Raw genomic sequence first — 26,353 nt, 5'->3', positions numbered from 1 at the left:
GCCGATATAACGGAGTTGAAGGGGATGGATAAATACTTTATATTTAAAGATATGTCTTCAAGATCTCAATATAATGAAATCTTTAGAAATTCTAAGGAAATTCTTTATAACAACTTTCATTTATAATTTTTTATTTGCAAAAATTTTATAATCAAAATTTCGCTTTATAAAATATTAGATTTTCAAACTCATGTCTATGGAGCATTCTAGTATCAGAAACTGTGAAAAATGAGTTGTATAGAGATTTGGCAAGACCTCAATGGAGTCAAGGGCAAAGCTTTTACATATAACAAATGCAGTCATATGATATAAATTCAATGATATTGAAAAGTACTCTTATATTCTTCTTAAAAATGACTTAATACATTTTTGCCGAATGAAACTACGTCGCATTAGTGACGGTTTTAGCAAGGTTTTCGAAAATGTTTTGTATTGGGTTCAGATAAAAGCACTGACAATGTTGTAAAATAGCAGTTTGCCGCCTTAGCACTCTCCGATAATTGAAAGACCAAGCGAGGTCAACACTCCACCTGGATACTGTCCGAGATGGTGATGAAACATTGCAAATAGTTTTTTTTTCTTATCCGAAGTACAGTGGGAATAAAACTGCAGATCACTTTCATGAAAAAAAATAGTGTCACCGCAAACTTTACAATTGAATGAAGGAATTTAAATGTGACAAAACTTTTCTTTATTCTACAGAGGTAGTAGTTTTTGACATTATAGAGATTTGGTTCAGTAGAATTGTGCAAATTTACCGGAAACCTTGAAAAAATAAATAAATCTGTTCGCGAAGTTCATAGAGCACTGGCGGCATCTCGGGCCTTATTTCTTTCGAAATAAGCAAGGAACTGCTTGGTGAATGGCGACCGCTATCGAGGCTTACTGACTGATTTGTTGTTTCCAAAAATTAACCAGCTAAACATCGGCGACATTTGGTTCCAACGTGCTCAACAATCCATTTCCATCCGCGGCGGACATATGCCAGATATTATACTCAAAAAATAAATGCCATGAAATTATCTACCTGATTATAATAAAAAAAAATCATTCCAATAATATTTCTGTTTGTATTATCATTTTAAGTCCCAAACTCTTAAAAAAATACCTGATATATGTGTAAATGTTTTTTGTAGTTTTGTATATTTATTTTAAATGACCTTCTATTATGATTAGAAATCGGTTAGGAAAACTTTGAAAAGTTTCTATTCTTACATAGTTTTTTTTCTTGCTGTGTGAAAATCCATTTAACGCTGTTCTTCCCTTGCATTTATGCAGACGCACGTTGTGTTGAAATCGGTGCATGCCGTCGAGGTATTTGAGAACACTGTCTATCTAGCGCCTTGGGTTGACACCGTGATTGTTAAAATCAACAAATCCACGCTGAAAGCAGAAGAAATAGTTAAGGATGCAGCGAGGCCATACGATTTTCGGGTTTTTCATCGACAGAAACAGCCCGAAGGTAGGTGAAGCTAAAATTGGAAAGTTGTATTACACTTTTCAAAAATTTAACATTCCTAGTCCTTAAGTATCTGCCTCTTTGCCCGCTGTAACTTACTTTTTGACATATTTCCACATTATCTTCCTCTGTAGTGGCACATCCATGTCGGGATAACAACGGCAATTGCGATCAAATTTGTATTCCGCTATGGACGAAAAATTTTGCAACGGCCCAATGCCAATGCACGGCAGGCTATAAATTACGCAACCGAACCGACTGCATATCGGTTCGCAATGAAAAATTTCTCCTCTATGGCAAGGAGCGTTTGGCCAGCATCGCCGGAGTATCGTTGAACATACAGGATGTGCAACAGCTGCTCAAACGTGGCGAGCATACCGATGCTATCAGGCCCATCTATAATGTAACCAGACCTTTGAGTATTGATGTAAATGTGCGCGACAAATTAGTGTATTTCGTTGTGATGAAAGCGTAAGTACTAGTGTGATTTTTGATTACTCAGAGAGTGAGTGTGAGTGGTGGTACTCATCTATTGATGACACTAAATTATTCATTGCACAATTCACAGCTCAAGTTACGCACTCTATAGTCAGTCCATTGTAACTGCAGAACGTAAAGTGCTAGCCAATGGCAGCGAAAGTTCTTCGATTTTGGCCTTCGATTGGATTGCGCAGCATTTGTATTGGGGTGAGGGCAGGTCTTTGCGTGTGGCGCCAATCAGAAATATGAGTAGGATTTTTACACTGCCGTTAGTTGAAATGCCAATGTGAGTAGAGAAACTGTATTTTAATTCAATTGTGTACCCTTGACAAATCTGAATATGCGAATACTCTGTTATTTTATGCCAACTCAGTTCATTGGCGCTCCATCCCACCGATGGTATGCTATATTTCACACATTGGATGGGTGATGCGAAAGGAAAAATTTTTAGTGCCTGGCTTGACGGCACACACAAAATGATGCTGGCTGAGAGTGTGAAGGATATGCCCATGCTGTGGCCGCTCAGTTTAAACATCGACCGCAGGGGCAAAAAGTTGTATTGGTATGCTGATACATTTTGTTTGACATTTAATGAATAACTCATTTCATGTTTCCACTCCCTACAATAGGTGCGATGTGAAAGCGAATAGTATAGAACGTATGAATTTGGATGGTTCACAGCGTGTGCTGCTCTTCAAGGATGCCGAGTATCAGCCTTTGTCTGTGGCCTTTCACAACGGCGTCGTTTTCTGGGTGGATAAGAAAAATGGAACTATAAGGCGTTTTACAGTGCACCACCCTACTAAAGCAGCACTGAAGGGAAGGTAAGTGCCACATACCCGCAGACATATCACGCGTCAAATTCTCTAAAAAATAATAATGCATAATATACCGGCAAGCATTTTTTTAATTTTTAATTATGGTACTCCTCCTGTAGATGATTGATATGCACTTGAATAAATAAATGTTCAGATTTATATAAGTTTAGTTTTACTTTAGTCAAACGGACGTACATCATTTGGAACGCGGCGAGACTACACACTTGAAGATATTTGACGCCATCAGCCAGCCTGCAACGATTGCCATGAATGCATGTGCAAAATCTAAGTGCCCGGGCATTTGTTTGAACACCCCAAAGGGCCCGGTCTGCCGTTGCCCAAATAAATTTACCCTTAACGCCAATGGACTGCAATGTATTCCACAGATGGTGCTAAGTGAACCAGCGGGCAATTGCACTTCGGGATTTCAATGCACCAAAAGCAAGCAGTGTATAGATATGAAGGATGTCTGCGATGGTTTTGATGATTGCAATGATGGCAGCGATGAGAGCAACGAACCGAATGGGCCGTGTAATACAAAGAAATGCGATTTAAGTTTGCATTTCATCTGCAATAATCGTTGCTATCAGAGAGCGTTGTTGTGCAGCTCGATTGCCTACTGCAAGGATGGGACCGATCAGATGAATTGTGAGATGCACACATGCAACAGCAATGAATTTACGTGTGCGAAAAGTGGAAAATGTATCCAGCTGTCATGGGTGAATGATGGTGTGCCCGATTGCGGTGAGTGCTATATGAGTAACAGAAATATGTGTAAATATGAAATATGTCGTATAGTACAATATAAATATCATGAGTCTGTAACTGGCACAAGTGTGACAGAACTTTTGTTGCTGGTATAAATATGTATATAAATACATAAGTTCCGTAATTTTTAGGTCCCGATGATTCTTCGGACGAGATATCGGATTATACATTGGACGAAAAGTGCCCAGAATTTGATTGTAAGAATGGCAAGTGCTGTCCATTTTCTGATGTCTGTGACGGCATAGATCAGTGTGGGTGAGTACCAGCAAAATAAAGAAGCACACAATTCATGGTGCGCAACAATATTTTATTATTAGTTCGAAGTCACTAGCATTTCACATTACAGCGACAATTCCGATGAGCGCGGTTGTGAATTCGAGTGCGGACGCGATGAGCATTACTGTGTACCCATTGGCTGTTACGGAGAACTTCATATGTGCGATGGCATACAGGACTGTTTCGATTTTAGTGATGAAGCAAATTGTAATGAGACGAAGAGTGATAATCATCCAATAGATTTGGGTGAAGTGCACGTTTGTGGACCCTTCGAATTCGGTTGCAACGGCCCGTTCGAGTGTATACCAGAGTTCTTGCGCTGCGACGGTATTGCGCACTGTTATGATAAGTCGGACGAGCTCAACTGCACGTCTTTGCATCCTTCTAAAGTGGACTTCAATGAGACGCTACTTTCATGCGAGTCACCGGATCGAGTTTGTGCCGTGTCGAATAAGTGCATTGGTGTACAGCAATTGTGCGACGGCAATATCGATTGTGAGGACACCACCGATGAGGGGTTCCTTTGCGCCGATAAAATGTGTGACAAAACAAACGAGTGCTCTCACTACTGTCATAATGCGCCGGAGGGCTTTGTATGTTCCTGCCCGGCCCATATGTACTTACAACCTAATGGACGTCGTTGCAGCATGCAACATGCCTGTGAGCACTGGGATACTTGCTCTCAAATTTGTGAGACTGTCGGCAAGGTGTACGAGTGCAAGTGCCACGAGGGCTATGCGCTCGAATACGATCGCTTCAGTTGTAAGAGCACAGCTGTTGATGAACCATATGTCATATTTACCAATCGCCAGGAAATACGTGGTGTTAATTTGAAAAAGTCGATGGTGAGCAACTTCTATACGTCGCTTCGTAATACGATCGCTTTGGACTTTCTGTATAACAATGAGTCGGTGCAGATATTTTGGACAGATGTAATCGACGATAAGATATATCGTGGCTATTTGGTGGGCGAGAGTTTGCGCAAAGTGGAGGCAGTCGTGCATTCGGGTTTGTCGACTACTGAGGGCTTGGCGGTAGATTGGATTGGTATGAATTTGTATTGGGTTGATTCGAACCTAGATCAGATCGAGGTGGCCAAGCTAAATGGCAGTTTTCGACGTACGCTGGTTGCCGGCGATATGGAGAGCCCTCGTGCTATAGCGCTCGATCCGCGCGAAGGCCTACTCTTTTGGACCGATTGGGATGATAACTTCCCACGTATTGAACGCTGCTCGATGGCCGGTGAACAGCGTCGCACTATTTCAACTACTTCACAGGTGTCGGCCGGTTGGCCAAATGGACTGACCTTGGATTACACACAAAAACGTGTATATTGGGTTGATGCGAAGTCAGACTCAATATCGACAATCAAATATGATGGTTCCGACCACCACTTAGTGGTGCGGGACAAGGATATATTATCTCATCCATTCGCGATATCCGTCTTCGAAAACTACGTGTACTGGACGGATTGGCGCACTACCTCCGTTATACGGGCCAACAAGTGGAATGGTTCGAACATACAAGTAATACAACGCACACAAACGCAGCCATTTGGCATACAAGTGCTGCATTCTAGTCGACAGCCGCAAGATGAAAATCCATGTGGCAATAATAATGGCGGTTGCTCTCATTTGTGTTTGCTGACGTAAGCAGAGTTTGAAAAATTTTGTATGAAGTTTTAAAACAATAATTTTTTTTAGTATTAAAAAGGGCTACAAATGTGAGTGTCCACACATAATGCGGCTGGATCCCTCAGATCAACGTACGTGTGTGCCCAATGAGCAGGTGCTGCTCTTCATAATGGGCGATGAGATTCGCGGTATTGATCTAATGCAACCCAATCATCACACCATACCCACCATACGACAATCGCCACAAGTAAGTTATATACTAAATTTCAATATGGAATATTTTTTGAATGCTATAAAACTTTTCAGGTGCTAGCTCCTCAACGAATTGACTTCACCGTGGATGATAGCCGCATTTATTGGTCTGATATACAATTAAATGAAATCAAAACGGCTGGTATTTCCAATGGACTTATCGAGACTATCATCAACACGGATATACAGAAGCCATATGGATTTGCCATTGATTGGATAGCGCGGAACATGTACTTTTCAACGGGCAAGACGAAATGTCAAATATTGGCAAGTAATTTGAAAGGAGAATTCGTCACTGAAATACATAGGGACCTCAATTTGGTGGAGAGTATTGCGTTGGATCCTGCGATGTAAGTTTTGCCGAAAAAGCGCAATGAATAATTTGAAATGCTCGTTTTTATTCACCTTTATAGTGGTAAAATGTATTGGATACATTCAGAACGCGACTCGAAACTGTGGCTTATTGAGCAGAGCAATTTGGATGGATCCTCACGTGGCACCATTTTTCAACATAACAAGACATTGTTGAGCTTGACCGTTGACTTTGATTCGCAGCGTTTGTACTATGTTTATGACAACTCCGGCATTGCCTACTATGATATTTTGCGAAAGAGTGTGGTGGAAGCGTTGCCCTCAAGTGATGTCATGACCATAAGCTCAGTGACAGTATACAACGGTTCCTTATACTTTCCAGAAAACATACAAAGTGTCATTATGAGCTGCGAAAAAGACTCCTGCCAAAACTTGATTAATTTACGCAAGAATACAAGTATGCACTACATAATAGTTAGTGTGAAATAGTTGAGTGCGAAATTTCTAAATCGCAGTTTTCTTTTACAATTACAGAAAGTATTCAATCACTGAAGATGTTTTACTCCGAGGCTCAGACCGGCTCGAATACGTGCGCTGGCCCGGAACGTGGAGGCTGTGAACACCTCTGTTTGGCCGTATCCTCTACGGAACATGTCTGTCGCTGTGCTATCGGCTATGATATACTTACTTCGAACATCACTCGCTGCGTAGGCAAAGCTGAATTCATTTTATATTCCAATCATGAGCTCAAGGGCATTGACCTCTATAACCCGAGCAACCCCGACTATGTAGAAGAGAGCCCGGTAAGTAAATAACTCGTTAGAAACCATTACAGATAATTCGTTAAAATAATGAAAGCACTACATATGCAACTTCTGAATGCTTTTGATTTCCTTTGTAGGCACTTGGTCCTATCTCACGTATTTCACTCGCCACTTATATAGATTATCTCGCCGCGAGCGACTTTTTATATTGGGGCGATAATGAACGCGGCACAATCTCGCGCATTAAACGCGATGGTACACAGCGCGTTGACATTCTACCTGCCATGGATACCATAGACCCTAAGCAACAAGATTGGTTGGGTGGTATCGCAGTAGACTGGGTAGCTAGAAATATTTACTGGAGTGATATGAAACGTAATCTTATCGAGGTTGCACGTCTTGATGGTGCTTATCGACATGTCGTTGTCTCCAATGTGGAAGCACCAACAGCACTGGCTGTGGATCCTGTACAAGGGTTGCTCTTTTATGTGGGCAATGGCATTATAGGACGCACTGGCTTAGATGGCAGCCAATCGTTCATACTAGTGAATCAGACGGGTAGTGTTGGTAATCTTATTTTGGACATTGAAGCGACGAAGGTATATTGGTGCGATGGTGGGGCAAATAGTATTATGAAAGTGGATTATGATGGCAATTTAAAGACTCCCTTACTTAATCGCAGTCTCGATACTCCGGTGGCACTGGCCAAACTCGATGATTATCTCTACTGGGCGGACAACAATAACAATAAGGGCAGTATAAAGGTGGCACCACTTTCCAATTTGTCCGACTACAAAGAGATACTCAAATCGGAAGGTAACGCATTGAAAGATTTAAAAGTATTTTCACATCGAGTGCAAAAAGGCACCAACATGTGTGCAGAAAACAACGGCGGTTGCGAGCATCTGTGTCTGTTCAATGGCACCAGCGCCATTTGCGCTTGCTCCCACAGTCGAGTTGCCGCAGATGGTAGTTCCTGTGAACCGTATGATAACTTTCTATTATTTTCGTATCGCAGCACAATCGAAAGTATTCATATGACAGATCATACAAACAAAAATGGGCCAATCCATGCCGTACACAATACGACCTTTATGAGGAATGTGATTGCGTTAAGTTACGATTACGAGAACAATATCATATTTTATTCGGATGTACAGATGAGCACTATCAACTCGGTGCAATTTAATGGTAGTCGTAATCAGGTGCTGGTTAGCCATCAAGGACGTGTTGAGGGCCTTACATACGACATCGTGAATAAAATGCTATTTTGGACATCAAATAATGATGCGTCTATACGTAGCTTGGAGTTGCAGTATATTACCGAGAACGCGGACAATAATACGCAGTTTGTGAAGCGAGTATTGATGCTAAACTCTAATGACAAGCCACGCGGCATAGCAGTAGAACCTTGCATGGGTATGATTTACTGGACGAATTGGAACGAGGAGACACCATCCATACAACGTGCTTACGTTACCGGTTACGGCGTAGAGTCCATTATTCGTACGGACGTAAAAATGCCTAATGCGCTAACTCTGGATTTTGAAGAACATAAATTGTACTGGGCTGATGCGCGCCTCGATAAAATCGAACGTGCCAACTATGATGGCACACATCGTACTGTGCTAGCGCATTCCACCCCAAAGCACGCCTTTTCGATGGCCATTTATGGGGATTTGCTCTTCTGGACTGATTGGGTACTACACGCCGTTGTGCGTGCAAGCAAATACTCAGGCGCAGATGTGGTATTTTTGCGAGAAAATATCGATCGACCGATGGGTATCATTGCTGTCCAGAACACAACCATCAATTGTGACTCGAACCAGTGCAAGATATTGAATGGCGGCTGTGAAGATGTTTGCATATTGAGTAAGAACGGCACTGCGAGCTGTCAGTGCACAAGAGGCACACTAGCGCTAGATGGGCGCCGTTGTTTACTAGTGCCTAATTCGAATTGTGAAAAAGACCAATTCTCGTGTGTCTCTGGGGAATGTATACCACTGGAGCTAACGTGCGACAACATCACGCATTGTCTGGATGGCTCCGACGAACTCCGTAGTTACTGCATCATACGCGAGTGCCCGGCACATTTCTTTATGTGCAACAACCATCGTTGCATACCACAGAATCAAACATGTGACGGTGTTCATCAGTGTGGTGATGGCTCTGACGAGTCGGAGCTGGTTTGCAAATGTGAGCCCGACAAATTCCGTTGCAATAGTGGCGAGTGCATCGCCATGCAGTTTGTTTGTGACAACGTGCGTGACTGCAGAGATTTTAGCGACGAGAAACACTGTCCGCCCCGAGAATGTCCTAGTGGCGATGTACTCTTCGAACACTGTGCTAACTCAACCGCTTGCTTCATGCCATCTTGGCGATGCGACGGCGACAAAGATTGCCCTGACGGCAGTGACGAAATGAATTGTGAAAGCGTGCACAAGGTCGCCTGTGGACCTGGTCAATTCCAATGCCCAAACGGACGTTGTATAAATGAGAAATGGCGCTGCGATGGGGAGAACGATTGTAAAGACGTGGTCGGTTCATTGAGTGCTGATGAAGTGGGCTGCCGAATGCAATGCCGGAAAAACGAGTTCCACTGCGGCAACACTTGTATATCTAGTAGTTGGCAATGTGACGGCAAGCCAGATTGTGAAGATGGTTCGGACGAAGGTCCGCAGTGCCCGAATAGACATTGCCAGCCACACTCTTTCCAGTGCAAATCATCTGGACGTTGCATATCGCAGAAATGGGTTTGCGATGGTGAACATGATTGTCCTGCACCAGGTAATGAGGATGAAGGTAAACATTGTGCTACGGGGTCGGTACCGCATGAATTGGAATGCATGTCACCGTCTTTTCTTTGTTCGAATGGTTTGTGCTTGGACCGGCGTTATGTGTGTGACGGTGATCATGATTGTCCGGACGGCGATGATGAGTATGAAAACTGTGAACCATTTCCATTAGCGCAAGTATGCGATGGCGACACTGAGTTCCAGTGTCACGATATGCAATGCATTTCCAAGAATCTCACATGCGATACCAAACCCGACTGCGTAGATGGTTCCGATGAGGATGCACAGCTTTGCGCGCACTCACATAATTTGTGTCAGGGACCTGGTGATTTCCGTTGCAAAAATGGTGCTTGCATTTCTACAGATTTGTTATGTGATGGACGAAACGATTGTGCGGATTTCACAGATGAAGAACTCTGCAATGTGGACGAATGCGTTATTCCCGATTTGTGCGAGCATACTTGCGTGGATAAGGTTATCGGCTTTGAGTGTCAGTGCAATCCTGGCTATAAATTACTTCCTTCCAATCATCATTTATGTGACGATATAGATGAATGCCATGAACAGCATCCCTGCTCGCAGATATGTGTCAACACATATGGCTCCTACAAGTGTCTGTGTGGCAAAGGCTATGAATTGGTGGATCACAACACTTGCAAGGCCACAAGCAATGAGACTGTGAAATTCATTTTCGCTAACCGTTATTACATACGGCAGGTAGACATGCGGGGCAATGGCTCTATACTCATACATCAGCTATCCAATGTGGTAGCTTTGGACTTTGATTGGGAAACTAAATGCCTCTACTGGTCGGATGTGACGTCGACGGTTGGTATGATAAAACGTTATTGCCCAGCCGAAAATAAAACCATGACATTGCATCAAGCGATGGTGAAGAATCCCGATGGCTTGGCCGTAGATTGGGTGGGCAAAAATCTATATTGGTGCGACAAAGGTTTGGACACCATTGAGGTTTCTAAGCTGGATGGTAAATATAGGCGTGTATTAATCAACGAAAATTTGCGCGAACCACGTGGCGTTGCACTGGATCCCTTCAATCGGTATATCTTTTGGTCGGATTGGGGTGATAATCCGCACATTGGCAAAGCGGGTATGGATGGCTCTAATCCACATGTGATTATAAGAGACAACTTAGGTTGGCCAAACGCGATTACAATTTCATTCGAAACGAATGAACTATTTTGGGGTGATGCACGTGAAGACACTATTTCCGTATCTGATTTAGATGGTAAAAATGTACGACTTTTGCTAGCGCGTAGCATTAATCCACAGTTAAACTTACATCACATTTTCGCCATCGCCGTATGGGAAGATAAGATCTACTGGTCCGACTGGGAAACAAAGTCAATTGAATATTGTAACAAATATAACGGACAAAATTGTTCAACGCTTGTCACCATCATACATCGACCGATGGATCTCCGCGTCTATCATCCATATCGGCAACAACAACCGACAACATCTAATCCTTGCTTGACGGCTGGTTGTGCCACGCTTTGCCTGCTCTCACCAGAAGCGCCGTATTACAAGTGCGTTTGTCCCAACAATTTTGTGCTGGGCGAGGATGGTAAATCGTGTCATGCCAACTGCACTGCGGCCCACTTCGAATGTGCCAACACATACAAGTGTATACCTTTTTATTGGAAGTGTGACACGCAAGACGATTGCGGAGATGGCAGCGATGAACCAGCAACTTGTCCCGCTTTTCACTGTGAACCTGGGCAATATCAATGCGATAACAAGAAATGTATTTATCCCTCGGCTATCTGTGACAACGTCAACAACTGTGGCGATAATTCGGATGAGCGTAATTGTGAAAAATTTACCTGCTTCGAGAATCACATGAAATGCGAAGCGTCGACAAATACGAGCGCTTTCTGCATAAGTAATGGAAAGAAATGCGATGGGCTGAGTGACTGTCCGAACGGAGAAGATGAGGTCGGTTGTACGCCACTCGTCTGCAACAAAGAGCAGTTCCAGTGTGGGAACAATCGCTGCATGCCCTACGTGTGGGTATGCGATGGAGACATCGACTGCCCAGACAAATCGGACGAGGAAGGCTGCGATTTGGTCACTTGTGAGCCAAACGATTTTCAGTAAGTGGAATACATATCTATACTACGCGTGCAATAGGGACTTCTTACATATTCATAATTTAATATTTTGCTTAGATGCAATTCTGGTCGTTGCATACCGATGGCTTGGCGTTGTGACGGCGAGAACGACTGCCCCAATGGCGAGGATGAGCCACCTACTTGCCATTCGTCGAAAGAGAGCTGCGATCCCACCTACTTCAAGTGCAATAACTCCAAATGCATACCTGGACGTTGGCGCTGCGATTATGAGAATGATTGTGGCGATGGCAGCGACGAGCTGAACTGTCAGATGCGTAATTGCTCGGAGAGCGAATTCCGTTGCGGCACCGGCAAGTGCATTAAACACGATTATCGTTGTGATGGCGAGATACATTGTGACGATAGTAGCGATGAGATCAACTGCAACATCACCTGCAAGGTGAATCAGTTCAAATGTGCGGCGTTTAATACTTGCATAAATAAGTAGGTGCCCTGAATTAAATGCAAACATTGATATACCACCAAAGTTTTTCTATACCCACAGGCAATATCAATGCGACGGTGATGACGATTGTCCGGACGGTTCGGACGAAGTGAATTGTACTTGCCCGGTAAACTATTTTACTTGCGCCAATGGTAAATGCATAATGTCACGATGGAAGTGCGATGGATGGGATGATTGTACCGACGGCAGTGATGAAAGCATCGCTACATGTGCACATGAACACTGTCATGCTAATGCATTCAAGTGAGCGAGGGGTGAGAAATCATATGATTTCATGTCTAATGGTTTCCAAATTTGTAGATGTTCCAATTTGAAATGTATTCGCAAATCGGCACTTTGTGATGGCGTCAACGATTGCGAAAATCAGGAGGACGAATCAGATGAAGTTTGCGCGGCGCTGCCGAAGTGCCGACACGATCAGTTTCAATGCGAGAATGATGACTGTATTTCGAAAACTTTCCGCTGCGATGGCCAATACAATTGCATAGACGGTTCGGATGAGATGAATTGCCAGCCACCAGTTTGTGGTTTTGGGACTTGTTCACAGATTTGTATTGAGAAAAAAGCAGGCCACTACAATTGCAAATGCACGGAAGGCTATCAGAAAGGATCGAAAAAGAACGACACATGCCTAGCGTCAGGTAATGGGAATTTGCAAATAATAAAAGGAACACTTATCATTTATTTATGATTAAATTTTTGTTTGCTTATTTTTTCAAGGACCCGATCAAATCCTTTTACTTGCCTCTGAGCAAGAGTTCCGTTTCATTTTGCCTGCCAAGCAGGAAGGTACCACTGTAGTAGGATTCTTCCATACAGACAGCTTGAAAATCGATGTCTTCGATATACTCATCCGGCCCAAAGACACCCTCCTCTTTTGGATTGATTCGCACCATGGCAAAGTGCATACGATGAAAATCGCCACTCCGCATGCTGAGACAGGTACGCGAGTGCGCAGAGACTTAAAGGAGCTGACTGCATTTAACGTGAGCACTACAACTAATCAATAAAAATTATATGCATATAATATATAAATTCACAAATAATATTTTCTATCCAGATACCCGATTTGAATGATCCAAAATCATTAGCGGTGGATTGGATTACGCAAATGGTGTACATAATCGATTCGCGCCACAATCAAATCATTACCACGGATATTGACGGGAAAAAGTACGTCTCATTGGCATCGACTGGCATGAATCCGACCGATATAGTACTCGAGCCAGAATCGCGTATTATGATTTGGTCCACATTGGAAAATGGTATTTTGGTGGCATCGCTCGATGGCACAAATAAGAAAAGTTTGGTTGAGCGCGATGTTGGCTGGCCCATTAGTTTGTCGATTGACTATCCAACCGGTCGTTTGTATTGGGCTGACTACCGTAAAGGCACGATCGAAACATGTCGACTCAATGGCAAGGATCGAAATGTCGTGCGACGTTTTTCTAACAAAGGTAAAATAAGTTGAAAATGTGTCAGTAGAGAACGTTTTTGAAAAATATGTTTAATTGCAGAAAAGCCGCAAAAAATTGACGTCTTTGAGGATTTCCTATATATAAAATTGTACGACCAAAGCATCATAAAAATGAACAAATTTGGCGTGGACAATGGCACATATTTGCTTAAAGGTTACCGTTCATCCGATATTGGAATATTACACCCAATGAAACAGAATCGTAATAGTGAGTATAGTACACATTTGATTTATTTGATTTTATTGAGTGGAAGTAACATGGAAGTTACAGTTCAATAGGTAAAACATTTCGAAAAAAAAAAATTCGGAGACTTTGTAACATAAAAATGTTATACAACTTAAGTTTAAATTTAACGCTTACATTTCAGTCAGCAACCCTTGCGCCAAAGAGCCTTGCAAGTCCAAGCGAGCGCTCTGCATACTTTCATCTGAGGCGCGGAATGGCTTCGCCTGCAAATGCCCCAACGATCTCATAATGGTCGACGATGAGTGCAAAGCACACACTGAGGTACCCGATTACTGCCCCTTAAAATGTAATCTGGGTACATGCAAGGTGATAGATCATGTGCCGAAATGCATCTGCCAGCCACAGTTCGAGGGAGAGCTCTGTGAGCATTCGCGTTGTTCGGGTCACTGTTTGAACTATGGGCTTTGTACGGTTGCACCCCAATTGCCCGGTTCATCTGAGCCGCCGCCACTCAAATGCAGTTGCACACCGGGGTGGTCTGGACCGCGTTGTGAAACCTCAGTACCAGAGTGTCAGAGTCGTTGCCATAATGGTGGATCATGTTTGATCACGGAGGAAGGTATGAAGTGTACCTGCCCGGAGTTGTACGTCGGGGAACAGTGCGAGCATTGCGTGAATTTGACCTGCGCTAATGGTGGTATCTGTCGTGAGACTTTGACGGGCACCACACAGTGCGAATGTCCGGATGGGTGAGTGCGCATTCATGTCGTTTGAAGCCAAAGAATTTCTTATTTAATCTCATTTATTTTTTTCACGCGGGTCAGTTTTACTGGAAAACGTTGTGAGGTGAATGTGTGTGACGGGTTCTGTAAGAATCAGGGCGTATGCAGTATAGGCACCAAAGGTGGTCCGCAATGTCAGTGTGCCGCTGGTTACTACGGCGAACAATGCGAATCGGATTCCTGTCAGACATATTGCTTGAATGATGGCACATGCACAGAAAACGGTCAGCATTTGACATGCAGCTGCGGAGAGCGCTTTGACGGCGAGCGCTGCGAAACCGATTTGTGCAAAACGTCGGCACCGCCAAATTGTAAGTTCAGTCTTTTCCAGATGCAACTATTTACATCTGATAAATACGCTTGTTCACTGACAATTTTTACTACTTTCACTGCTACAGTTTGCGATGAATCCGAGTTGCCATCACGCAATCCCTGCACCGGCATCATTTGTCAAAACAGTGGAACATGCCACGTCATCAAAGGCATGGCCATGTGCAACTGCACCGATCAGTGGAATGGTGATTTTTGTGAGGTAAACCACAAATACAGCTACATATATAAATATACAAATGCACTCACTTGCGTTTTCTTATGGCATTATAGCGACCTGTCGCCGAGGACAATCCGTGCATAGGCTATTGCAAGAATAGTGGTGTTTGCCATTTGGATGCCTATACGGTGCCACATTGTACTTGCATTGGTGAATGGGAAGGTGGTGCTTGCAACATGCCACCGAAATGTGTCAGTAGTTGCGGTGTTTGCCGCACAGGCAGCTCAATAAACGAATGCCTGTAAGTGACATAAACGGGAGAAGGGCAAAAATGATATAAATTTGTTAATTATATGATTTTGTTAATTTTTTATACTTGCAGCTGTGCGAACGGTAAGATTGCACCCTGTCTAGCTGACAGCGCGGAAAACGTGAACATCGAGCGACAGCAAGGGCAGGAACACACTGCGAATGTGCTTTCAATATTGGCCGTGGTACTGGCAGTCGCCATATTGTTATTAACACTCTTCGGTGGAGCGATATATTTTCTCAAGTAAGTAGCCATGCCTAGACGCACTGCCTGCTACGGCGTGTTTTTAGGTAGCAATAAGGCGTCGGGAGTCTTTCACATGTGTGAAGTATGGAGGAAGATTTCAGGAAAATATATTAAACTGAATATTTCATAAAATCTCAGAGCATTCTCTATATTTTTGCAAATACAACCATTGAATTAACCTCTCATTTGTTGTATATAAAAACCATAAAATCCACAATAATTTTGAAAAATATGCGAACATATGATTTTAAAAGTTAATTTGCTATGTTCTATAAATTTTTTTTATGCGAATCGTTCACAGGAAACATCGCATATCGCAACCATTTTCACATGCGCGTCTCACCGATAATGTTGAAATTATGCTTACAAATCCAATGTACAGAGGCGATGCGGATGAAACACCAGCCTTTGTGCATGAGGATGATAAGGTAGTGTAAACACTTGAAAATATTTGAATATTTTTGATTATTAATCACCTTTTATTGCGCTTTCAGGGCAATTTTGCGAATCCCGTTTACGAGTCCATGTATGCGGATGCAATTGTAGAGCCAGTGGCGGTGGCCGAAAATGTTTTGAGCACGGCGCCCGATGAACGCAAAGGCTTACTGCAACACTCACACGACGACACAAGTACGCCGGACATTCTTTGATGATTAACAACGAACGAAGTGTGCTAATGAGGAAGCTTTCATATTCGTATAGGAGCCAAATATTAAGGAGGAAGAAAAGCTTTCACAAAAGTCATGCATATAGCACTTATACGAACACACTGAAATATATATACATATGTATATGTATATATACATACATACATGTAAAGGACTGATAGCGTAAAAAATTTTATGTATTTATTCAATTTCCAAGTGAAAAATGCCATTATCACGATGAACATCACGACTTAATCTGATAGATCTGGTAGAGAGATTCAATTTTAGTATAAAAAGTCAATGATACATTATAGGGTAAAATGAATAGAATTATTATACAATCGTTATCCGCGCATATTGAAAAAATGTATTGTAAATAGGAAAAAACCTAGTGTTGCTGGTGTTTTTCGAGCTTATAAAATAGCATATCAACTCCAGACAGCTACGTATATACACATATGTAGGTTTGCCGTAGCTAACAACTAAGGCAAAAGCAATATACTGGTAATTGTATATTTATAGCAATAGTATGAGTGTTTTTGTTTTTTATTTTTTGTAGCTTCTTATATTAAATGGTTTGCTGTAATTGAAGCAGTAGGAGAAGCTGCTAGCGAATCTGAATGAAAAACAGTAAATTACGATTTTTGATATTAACAGATTTAACATATTTAATTGAAAAATCTTTTACTAATGCACATGCACCAACTGCACAATGTCCGAATGCGCACAACCTAACAAATTTGTACGAAAATCAACTGATATCTTAAGATTGACAGCTGTATAATATAAACATAAGAATTAAGAAATAATTAAAGTTACTGCATCAATTTCTATTATATAATTAATACTACCGACCGCGTGCAAGTTTCACTGTTGAGTATTTTGCTTGGCGGAATGGTAATACGAGTATATGAATAACATTGTGATGCCTCTTCTGTGCGATTTTAGACTTATTTCGGTTTCTTTGTATACTAAGCCTAGTCCTTTGAATTTCCGAATTCCGTTCACGTCAAGGCATATTATTTATTACTGGTGCATTTAAAAATAATAACGGACGAACGGTCTTGCACGCACACAAAAACGCATATTTCTGACAGAATTAGCAAAAGGTGTTTATTGTTTTGTAAATAGCAGATTGAAAAGAATGCACGTAACTGCAATAACCTTTACAATTAATTTTACCCTTTGATGAAATGACTGTTTACTTCAATGTAGATTAGGACCCAATAACGAATAAGTTTAAAGACTAAGTGAACACGTACGAATATCTATGTATATATTTATAAGTAACGAACAAATGCTTGCATTTAACAGAAATTGTGAGATTCTTCTATAGCTTTAAGTTCAAATATACAAACATGCATACATTACTAAACGGTAAGACATGGACGCATATGAATTTGATATTTACAAACACACATACATAGATAAGCAATTGTAATATATAGACCGTATACATATATACATTCAACTCAAATAAAATTCAAGCAAATAAATGATATAACACCATTATGTGTATGTACATACATAAACATATGTTTTGTGTTTTTTTTGTTATCTTTTTTTCTAATTAACACAAGTAATAAAAAGTTTTCGGATTTACAAAACCAAGTAATTTCTTAGTTATGCTGGCTAAATAAGGAATAACTAATAAGGAATAACTAAATAATGCGAGCGGACGAAATCTAAGATAATCTTAAAAATCGAAAAAGGAAGGGCACAACAATAACGATATCCTGACGACATACAGCTGCGGTCAAAATAATAGTAGTGCCCACACAGTGGGCAAGAAATGAAGAAGAAGTAAGTTTTTTTGTATGTTAAATAATTTTTTGTTTTTATTTTAAGGAATTATGACTGTTAAGAATAAAATCATGAAAGTAAACTTAAAAAAAAAATCATTACAACGTTATTAAAATTAAATTTCATATGAATTTTTGCATATGGATGGTCGAAAGAATTGTAGTATGCCTTGAATGAGAAAAACGTATAAAATAAGTCTGTCTTTTCATCAGATTTAAAGGAAAATGTTCTCTCTCTCTCTTAGCTTCACAGTCTGTAGTGGACCATAGCTTCATCATCAATCCTTCTCCAATTCAGTCTCTCTCAGTTGTCTCATTTCTCCAATTACGAACGTTCATTGCTTTTAAGTCTGCTTCTACGTCATCAAGCCATCTCTTTCTTGGTAGGCCTCTTTTTCTTCCTCCAATTGGACGCAAAGTAAACACCCTTTTTTGGATTCTTTCGTTGGGCATTTTTATGATGTGGTCAATCCATCTAATCCGCTGCGCTTTAATACAACGTATTCCATTTTCACCACCAATAAGGTTTTCAATTTCATTGTTATAACGGATGCAATGCGTGCCATTTTCAAGCTGAATAGGACCGTAGATTTTTCTCATTATGGATCTATCAAATCGCAGTAGCTGGTTTATATCATTAGCTTTCAGTGTCCAGATTTCAGCACCATAAGTAAGAACCGGACGTATCAAAGTTTTGTATATCTTGATTTTCTGCATTCGTGAAAAACCTTTGATCTGAACAATTTTATATTTGCAAACGCATTATAATGCGCAGTACTTGCAGCGCTGGCAGCACTGTCAATGTGACAATTCATGCAACTGATAGATTTATTGAAAAATTGCAAATAGATTTGTTGCATTTATTAACGCGCTGTGCAGTAAAATGGAATTGTTACTAAGTTTGGTCATGGACGATGTATGTGAGGAAAAAATCGATAGTCTTTTATTAAATTTAAGAAAAAAAAACCGTGTAAAGCTTAAAAGAAGGACATATCTTGTCAAAAGTTTAATATCTTTTTTTTATTCGCTTATATGTGATGAGTAAATTAGACAATTTTCCTTGGGCGATGTTGCTATCTATTTTTAAATCTTTATTAACTATTTTTTTACTTCATTTACGACCTTGCCCCAGAGCACGCTCTTTTTCCTCCTTCCCGATGTGAACTCGTTCTCCATGCTCAGTCGGACTCTGAGCAGTAATTTTATCTCCGATGTACTAAAGTAATAACTAAAACCAAGAAAAGTATAATAAAATAAAGTTTAAATATCGTATTTTTCATCAATTTTTGTATTAAGAGCTAAAATAAATAATTAAATACCCACTTTTCATCAGACATTGTACTAGCGTATTTATTGGCAGTGTGAAAATTTTTGCTGCAAATAATGCACGACTTTTGATACAAAAATGACGTTTAAGAACGCGTTGCATTTGCAGTACTGCCATATTTGCATTTTTGAACGCACTGCTCATTCTGAAATGGTATGTTGCGCATTAAAATGCATTGTTGAACATACCCTATGTCTTATTAGCAGATTTAATTCTTTCATCTATTGCAATTGATGTGTCTTTACTCGCTGATAGAACGAATCCTAAGTATTTGAATTCATTTACACTTTCAAAAACAAAATCATCTATGGCATCCATAAAAGGAAAATTAATACTCATATAATCATAATAATAATTAGTATTTAGTAGCGCATCCTTTGTTCTATTACCTCAATACATCACCGATGCATCGAATTAACCATATTTTCATATCGTTCTGTAGGTATGGATTTCCATGCCCGCTCTACTGTTTCCCAAAGTTGATTATCATACGTTGGATGAACATCAACCACGCCTCCTTCACATCGAACATATTCCATAATTCGAACATTCTCTATAAAATGAAAAATGTGCCCAAATCATAATACCTCTTGTACCATACAGCACGCAATCCACGAGCTTCAGGTTTGAATTTATATTTTGATGCATTACAAATCATTGTCGGTGAACAGTCCACAACTTTCTTACCTTCAACTTTTTTCGAAGTTTTCAGTTCTTGCCTCGTCCCTTAGCTGAAAAATTTGTAATTCGATTTTCACAAAAGTGCAATGAAAATACTTAAAAAATGCAGTACTTTCCTTTCTGTAAATCTCTTACATAAATAAATATTTCTTTCGCAGCTCACTCCTTGCCCTACTTTTATTTAGGCTGACTCATTACCAATACATTTGAAAATAAATGAAATTTCAACACCAAGTGCTAACATTTACAGTTATACCGGAATTTTTTTATTGAACTATGCAACAGAATCTTAAGAATCTGAATACAGCACAAAGAAGAACGAGAAATATAAAAAATTTAGACTATGTGCTACTATTATTTTGACCAAAACTGTATATACCCATAATTATGAAAGTGGTCTAACTCATATATGTATTTCTTGTTCGAGATATGTAATAAATTACAGTTGAATGGATTAAAAAAAAGTTTACATGCGTATTTTTTATTTAGAATATTAGTCTTGATTAAGGGGACAGATGATACCTGTAAGGTTTCGAAAAAAAAATTTTTTTTCATTAAATGTTAATATAATCCTTTAAGAATATGTCAAAAAAATTTTAGAACGTAAATTTAAGTATTTCTTATATTATAGATCGTCAATCGTGACGACTCTGTTCTTTGCGTTCGAGCGTTGGGAGAGATATTTACGGTAGTTACGTTGCCGACTTTAGACGCGTTTTTCTCAAAACAATATTTTTCGAATTGGCGTACACGATAACTCGAATAGTTATTGACCGATCTCCCTGAAATTTTGCACACATCTTTTTTATGATATTACTTTCTATGTGAATTTACAAGTTTTCGAGAATTAGTAGGAAAGTTCACTCCAAAATTCATTTTTTTTAAGCATTTTATCCCGCGAATTTTTTTCCATATTTATAAGTCATATAGAAAATATGACATTAATAAACAAAAAACTTTTTGGTTTTTGTATTCAGATCACTGACGCCGATGCTACAATGCCCGCCGATTGAGAAGCACCGCTGTGACCTTCCTGGAAGAATTGAGTGTACCTACATCCGCCATTTAAAATGATTAAAATATAAAAAAAATGTATATTATTTTAATGTATAAATAAACTGTATGCCAATTTTGAAACAAAAAATATATTGACTTCTTCATTTTAAATAATTTTAAAGGAAATATGGCCGTTTACAGGTATCTGCCCCCTTAAACGAAATTTATTGTGAATATGAAATTTTGTGTGGATTTCATACGAAAGGGTTATTTTAAAGTTGGAATTGACTATACCATTTTCAAACTTAACTGAATGTCCTATGGATGGCCTAAAGCAATAAGGCGCTTTGAGTTTTATTTGAAATAAACAGTATAATGAAATAATTGATGAAATTTTATTAATTATTTTCAAAAAGTAATCCGTTTTTATCATTTTGAGTTTTTAAGATTCCTAAAATGTTGTGGTAGTAAACAAATAATATCTTTATATATTTCCTCCGTAACTGGTCTAGTGTATAATACAAGTAGCTTAACAAATCCGTACAGTTTTGATCTTCCTGTTTTAGATGAAAATGATCCAAAACGTGGAATTTAGAATCATCTAAAGAAGTTTTCTAGAACATTTTTTAAAGTTAACTTTTCAAGAATCCATCCATTGTATTTGCAGCCAAGAGACAGATTCGCCCGCGGTATTTTTTATTCTACTTGTTGTTTACTCTTCTAGTGATTTCGTTGAAATAAAATCTGGCTGCGACATTCGTTTTATCGAAAATGTAAAGGTTATCAGATTAGAGATACTTCTCCCAATAGGGTTACGATTTTAGCCTGAATCACTGTAAGTTATTACGAGTTTTTCAGTAGTTATATTCTTCAAATGCACTAAAATGCATGATTCTACTATTTACCTTCCGATTGATTGCCATTTTTCGGCTTATTATGTATGATAGTTCAGAAACGCGTCGAAGAAGTCACACGCTATTTTCAAGTTATGCTTATATAGTTTCTTTACATTTTTTACTTAGTCCACTTTCATAATTAACACTAAATGTATTCCGCATAATATTGAAATTACAATCACCGTCATCTATTCATTTTGACGATATCGTAAACTAATTTTTTTTGTTTTTTTATTTAGACTTCTTTCATAATTATGGCCACGTATGATTGATGGACTCAGTTTTTAACAAAGAATGGTCTTGCTTCGCACTGCTGAGAACGTAAGAATCCTATGTCGAGCATACCATACGAATCACAGTTAAACACAAAATTTGGTAGTTTTGCGCTTACCTACAATTTTTACAAGTTAAAGGCTACGAATCCTGTTATACTCAAGTTTTATTTTTTCAAAAGAATATACATACATAATCTATACGATACGAGTTTAAGACATGAGTTGTGATTTGTTTGTACTTTTTTGTGAAATCACTTTCGATTAAACTTTTTCCGCACTGCTGTTGTTTTTTGTAAGCGAACTTATTTCGATTTCGTCGATTGGCAGAGGGAAATAATCAATAACCTTCGCCACCTCCTCAGGGCGGCAACAGAAAGTATAGCCGAGTGTTGGCAAGCGTCGTAAATTTCCGAAAGCACTATTTTGCAACCACTCAACTTCGTCGCACAAATCGACACTGCAGAATTCACTGTGTTCCGGCTCCATCACCTACAAAGTTTAAGGAATAAAAAACAAAAATAAGAAATTTAGGCAATTTCCAGAATATGTTGAAACTGCTCGTTATGCTTACGTAAGGCGAATTGTGTGCAATAACCACGATTTCTTGCTCATCTGCGTGTGTTAAGGACTTCAAATACATCCAGATATATGCTGGTGCTGAGACAGCCTCTTTATCTTTTCGCACAGACACCACTTCGCTTTGAAATGAGCTGCAATTACCTTGTGCCGAAGGTATGGTGGCATTGCCATACGTGCCCATATAAACGAGATACTTGCTGGCTTGTGTGCGTGCGCGGAGCGCATCGAGAAAGTAGCGCCAGTTTTGTTGGCGCAACTGACGCCACCACATTATATTGAAAATATAAGCGAAATTTTTGAGTTCAGTATTCAAAGGCTCATCTTGAAATAGACTGGCTAAATCGAATTCAAAAGCATTGAAGAGTTTATTCCCTATTCGGAAGCTGTCTCTAGATTCGTTAAAAGTCGAGTCACTAGAAGAAGACGTAAAAAATGTGTACCGTAAATTTCATTGTTGTTCGTTGATTGCAATCGTGAAATAAATAAACGCCCACCGCTGCATGCTTGCATTTAATATTAAACTTACATGATTCCAAAAATGATTTTAATAGTCACGAAATAAGAGATTTTAATTTAAAAACCGTCCCTTGCTTTATGTTAACTACAAATAACAACAATACTATACATATTGGAACTATCGAAAATTAACCTAAATAAGTGTGGCGGCCGTCGTAGCCCAAAGGGTTGGTGCGCGATTACCATTCGGAATTCGGAGAGAACGTCGGTTTGAATCTCGGTGAAACACCAAAATGAAGAGAAAGGTATTTTTAATAGCCGTCGCCCCTTGGCAGGCAATGGCAAACCTCCGAGTGTATTCCTGCCATGAAAAAACTGCTCATAAAAAAATATCTGCCGTTCGGCCTGAAACTGTAGGTCCCTCCATTTGTGGAACAACATCAAGACGCACGCCACAAAAAGTAGGAGGAGCTCGACCAAATACCAAAGACAGGGTATACGCGCCAATTATATATAAAAAATTTATATATATGGGTGAATTTACTTTTGGTTTTCTGAAAAGCGCATTGTTTGTTCATTTCTGAACGCATTCTTGATTCACCGTTAACGAATTTTGTTTTTGGTAGCAGTTTTTCCAACCAGGCACATCCTTTTTGGGATCTCTGCTATAAGCTCCAGCTATAAACAGATCAGCTACGGTCGCGTTACGAAAGCACGTGAAATGTCCCTATGGCCTTCCATAAATTTAAGAAAGATCACTTCCTAAGTAGCGTCTTTATAAACACTTACTGATGTTTATATTAATAAAACTCTTATATTTAATTTTAAATTTACTCACAACTGTGCTTGTGTATGCATCGAGTTCACGAATTCAAATTGAAGTGAATACTAACCGAGTGTTTTCTTGTGAATTCGTTTTTCAGAACATCTAAACTCGCGCGAAAAAAGTGGAAATGGAGTAGTGAAAGTGAAGTACGATTCACAGTGAAATAAATTATATATAATTGACACTTTCACTCTTTATTAGGTGTTTGGCCGAGCTCGTTCTCCCATTTGTGGTGTGCGTGTTGTTGTTTTTTTATTTCTTCTATGGTGCGATTCAGTTTTGTGACATTTTTATTGAAAAATTTAAAGTGCAGCAGGAAATGTACAAATGTACAAAAAACGAGGCATATTCGCAGGGGCTTATGTTATGTTCAAATACATATCCATGGAATGTACACATATCCTAATGCACATACGTGTGTACATACAAAGGGCCCAATATTACATATACTTACCTCATGAATGCAAAATAGTTTGTGAGGCTACTAATCTTTTTGTCCAGGTCAATGGATAGTTCACTGGTTTGTTTATTCTGGAAGAAGTTTGAAAAAATAGTGTCAATTCTCGCTTTAACTGCAGGAATTGTAATTATTTGTAAAAAAGTTAAACTACACATGCACATATACCTAAAGGATCCTTAGAGAGAGATACTATACAACAATTTTTTAGTTACTTTTTTATGATCTGGCAATGCTAAAACTATATTCACAATTATCTTTTTTTTCAGAGTAATGCTCACGAGCAAGTAATGTTTTGAAATTATAAAAAAATGCTCTCAAAAATCTGTCGCTATACATATATACATAAATATAACTGTGTGTATAACTTACATTGTCAAAGACGGCAACGTCGCTATTCAAATACGCCACAAAGTTAACAAATTTAAGTTCAAATCTATCAAGATCATAGCAGATACCAGCTTTGATGTCATTTTCAATCCCGGCTGTCTGAAGCGGCACACCGATCGCATAATTCGCATAGTTTTCGCAATTAGTTAAAGCTTTTTTACTTTCATAAAGATCATATGTCGATGGGGATGCGCAGTAAATAGTGAACTGATTAGAACTGGAGCTCAGCTTGCCTTTAATGCCAATTTGGTTGTTTGCCTCACAGATGACTTCTACCGTATTTACTTCTAAGTTTTGATTGCGAATCCCGTTTCCATTAAAATTATAATCGTAACTAAAATAAAAGTAAACGGTTTATATACTCGTAAATACACACACTTTGCCAAACGCTTATACACTGTGTCTTTCTACATATATATGTATTTTTGTAATATATTTGAAAAATTTAAGATTTTGTTCTCGATTCCTTCCAAAATGCGCCCCAAACCAACGTTTTTGATTTTCACTTATCTCTTTAGTGTTTATTTTAATTCTTATTCGTTTTTTTTTGCTGACTGTGTGACTCATTGCTATTTAAGATGCCACTTTTACTGTCAAACGACAGCGAGCACAATTCAAAAAAATTAACTTTTGACTCAATAAGAGATGTTTAATTTTTTTAGGCAAATGCTATTTTGAATTCCATTTGACTTTTATTGTACTATACTTTGTTAAAAGACAAAAGCGAAATATTATATTTATTATTTTCTGGAAAGAAAAATTTGATTTTGTTATCCACCGGATTTGTAAACTTCAAATACAGCTCTTTTATTTAAAACGAAATTCTGAACTTAATATTTAAGCAATTGCTGTAATATTTTACAAACGCTCACCTCGAATACTCTATATTTGGCTACTGACATGAAAAGTAAAGAATCTAATGCTGGCTTCTTTAGATATTTTAGAAATATTCTATTCCCCAACCTGAGCTCAAGTCTTAAGGCATGAGATGTCCAATTTGTAAGGATTGGAAAAAGCCTATTTTCAGTTTGCTGGTGTATATGTACTTATATATGTATATACGCAACTATGTACGCACCGATTGGAAGAAGCTTGATTATACCTGTACATTATCCCGATATTACAATATGCCGTAATCGACTCTCCAGGTTGTAATTGTAGTGATGCTCCATGTGGCTTGAAAACAATTTTTTTTGTTAGAAATTGCTTTGTAAATATAGGCAAGGGACTTTCGACGTTCAGCTGGCACGGCGATACTACTTTAAATCCTGTGAATATCACCAACAAAAAATATATTAAATCGATTTCAAATAATTTTAACCTTTCCATTGCTTCGACAATTTGCTACTGAACTGATGTTGTGTTAAATA

The 26,353-nt window shown here is 39.2% G+C and overlaps 2 protein-coding genes across 3 annotated transcripts in view; one reads left to right on the top strand and one right to left on the bottom strand.

Annotated features, from left to right (window-relative positions):
• Positions 1-17,834, top strand: part of LOC129244584 (low-density lipoprotein receptor-related protein 1) — a 67,416-nt gene extending 49,582 nt beyond the window's left edge. The window contains exons 9-34 of the mRNA XM_054882305.1: positions 1,279-1,462; positions 1,594-1,930; positions 2,028-2,225; positions 2,313-2,501; positions 2,569-2,763; positions 2,939-3,501; positions 3,657-3,780; positions 3,872-5,449; positions 5,505-5,682; positions 5,742-6,037; positions 6,101-6,456; positions 6,534-6,802; positions 6,901-11,675; positions 11,751-12,137; positions 12,199-12,402; positions 12,460-12,800; positions 12,880-13,145; positions 13,220-13,616; positions 13,677-13,844; positions 14,005-14,572; positions 14,648-14,916; positions 15,004-15,137; positions 15,209-15,396; positions 15,478-15,648; positions 15,953-16,079; positions 16,146-17,834. Coding sequence (XP_054738280.1) covers positions 1,279-1,462; positions 1,594-1,930; positions 2,028-2,225; positions 2,313-2,501; positions 2,569-2,763; positions 2,939-3,501; positions 3,657-3,780; positions 3,872-5,449; positions 5,505-5,682; positions 5,742-6,037; positions 6,101-6,456; positions 6,534-6,802; positions 6,901-11,675; positions 11,751-12,137; positions 12,199-12,402; positions 12,460-12,800; positions 12,880-13,145; positions 13,220-13,616; positions 13,677-13,844; positions 14,005-14,572; positions 14,648-14,916; positions 15,004-15,137; positions 15,209-15,396; positions 15,478-15,648; positions 15,953-16,079; positions 16,146-16,301 — 12,618 coding nt within the window. The 3' untranslated portion in view covers positions 16,302-17,834. The remainder of the gene's footprint in view (positions 1-1,278; positions 1,463-1,593; positions 1,931-2,027; positions 2,226-2,312; positions 2,502-2,568; positions 2,764-2,938; positions 3,502-3,656; positions 3,781-3,871; positions 5,450-5,504; positions 5,683-5,741; positions 6,038-6,100; positions 6,457-6,533; positions 6,803-6,900; positions 11,676-11,750; positions 12,138-12,198; positions 12,403-12,459; positions 12,801-12,879; positions 13,146-13,219; positions 13,617-13,676; positions 13,845-14,004; positions 14,573-14,647; positions 14,917-15,003; positions 15,138-15,208; positions 15,397-15,477; positions 15,649-15,952; positions 16,080-16,145) is intronic.
• Positions 17,835-22,421: 4,587 nt separating this feature from the next.
• On the bottom strand, positions 22,422-26,353 carry LOC129244945 (uncharacterized). Of its 2 annotated transcripts, none has more exons than XM_054882868.1 (5): positions 26,062-26,353; positions 24,966-25,317; positions 24,591-24,667; positions 22,847-23,267; positions 22,422-22,764 (listed from the first exon to the last, which is right to left on the bottom strand). In XM_054882868.1, the coding sequence occupies exons 1-5, from the start codon at positions 26,310-26,312 to the stop codon at positions 22,537-22,539; spliced, it is 1,329 nt and encodes a 442-aa protein (XP_054738843.1). In that variant the 5' UTR covers positions 26,313-26,353; the 3' UTR covers positions 22,422-22,536. The 2 variants fall into 2 exon arrangements, with proteins under 2 accessions (XP_054738843.1, XP_054738844.1); XM_054882869.1 differs by having other exon boundaries at positions 26,086-26,353.

The sequence above is a fragment of the Anastrepha obliqua genome, chromosome 4 (assembly GCF_027943255.1).
Source record: "Anastrepha obliqua isolate idAnaObli1 chromosome 4, idAnaObli1_1.0, whole genome shotgun sequence".
In the NCBI taxonomy this organism is placed as follows: domain Eukaryota; kingdom Metazoa; phylum Arthropoda; class Insecta; order Diptera; family Tephritidae; genus Anastrepha; species Anastrepha obliqua.
The sequence above is the reverse complement of the archived record's forward strand: the minus strand, read 5'-3'. Positions and strand labels throughout refer to the sequence as shown.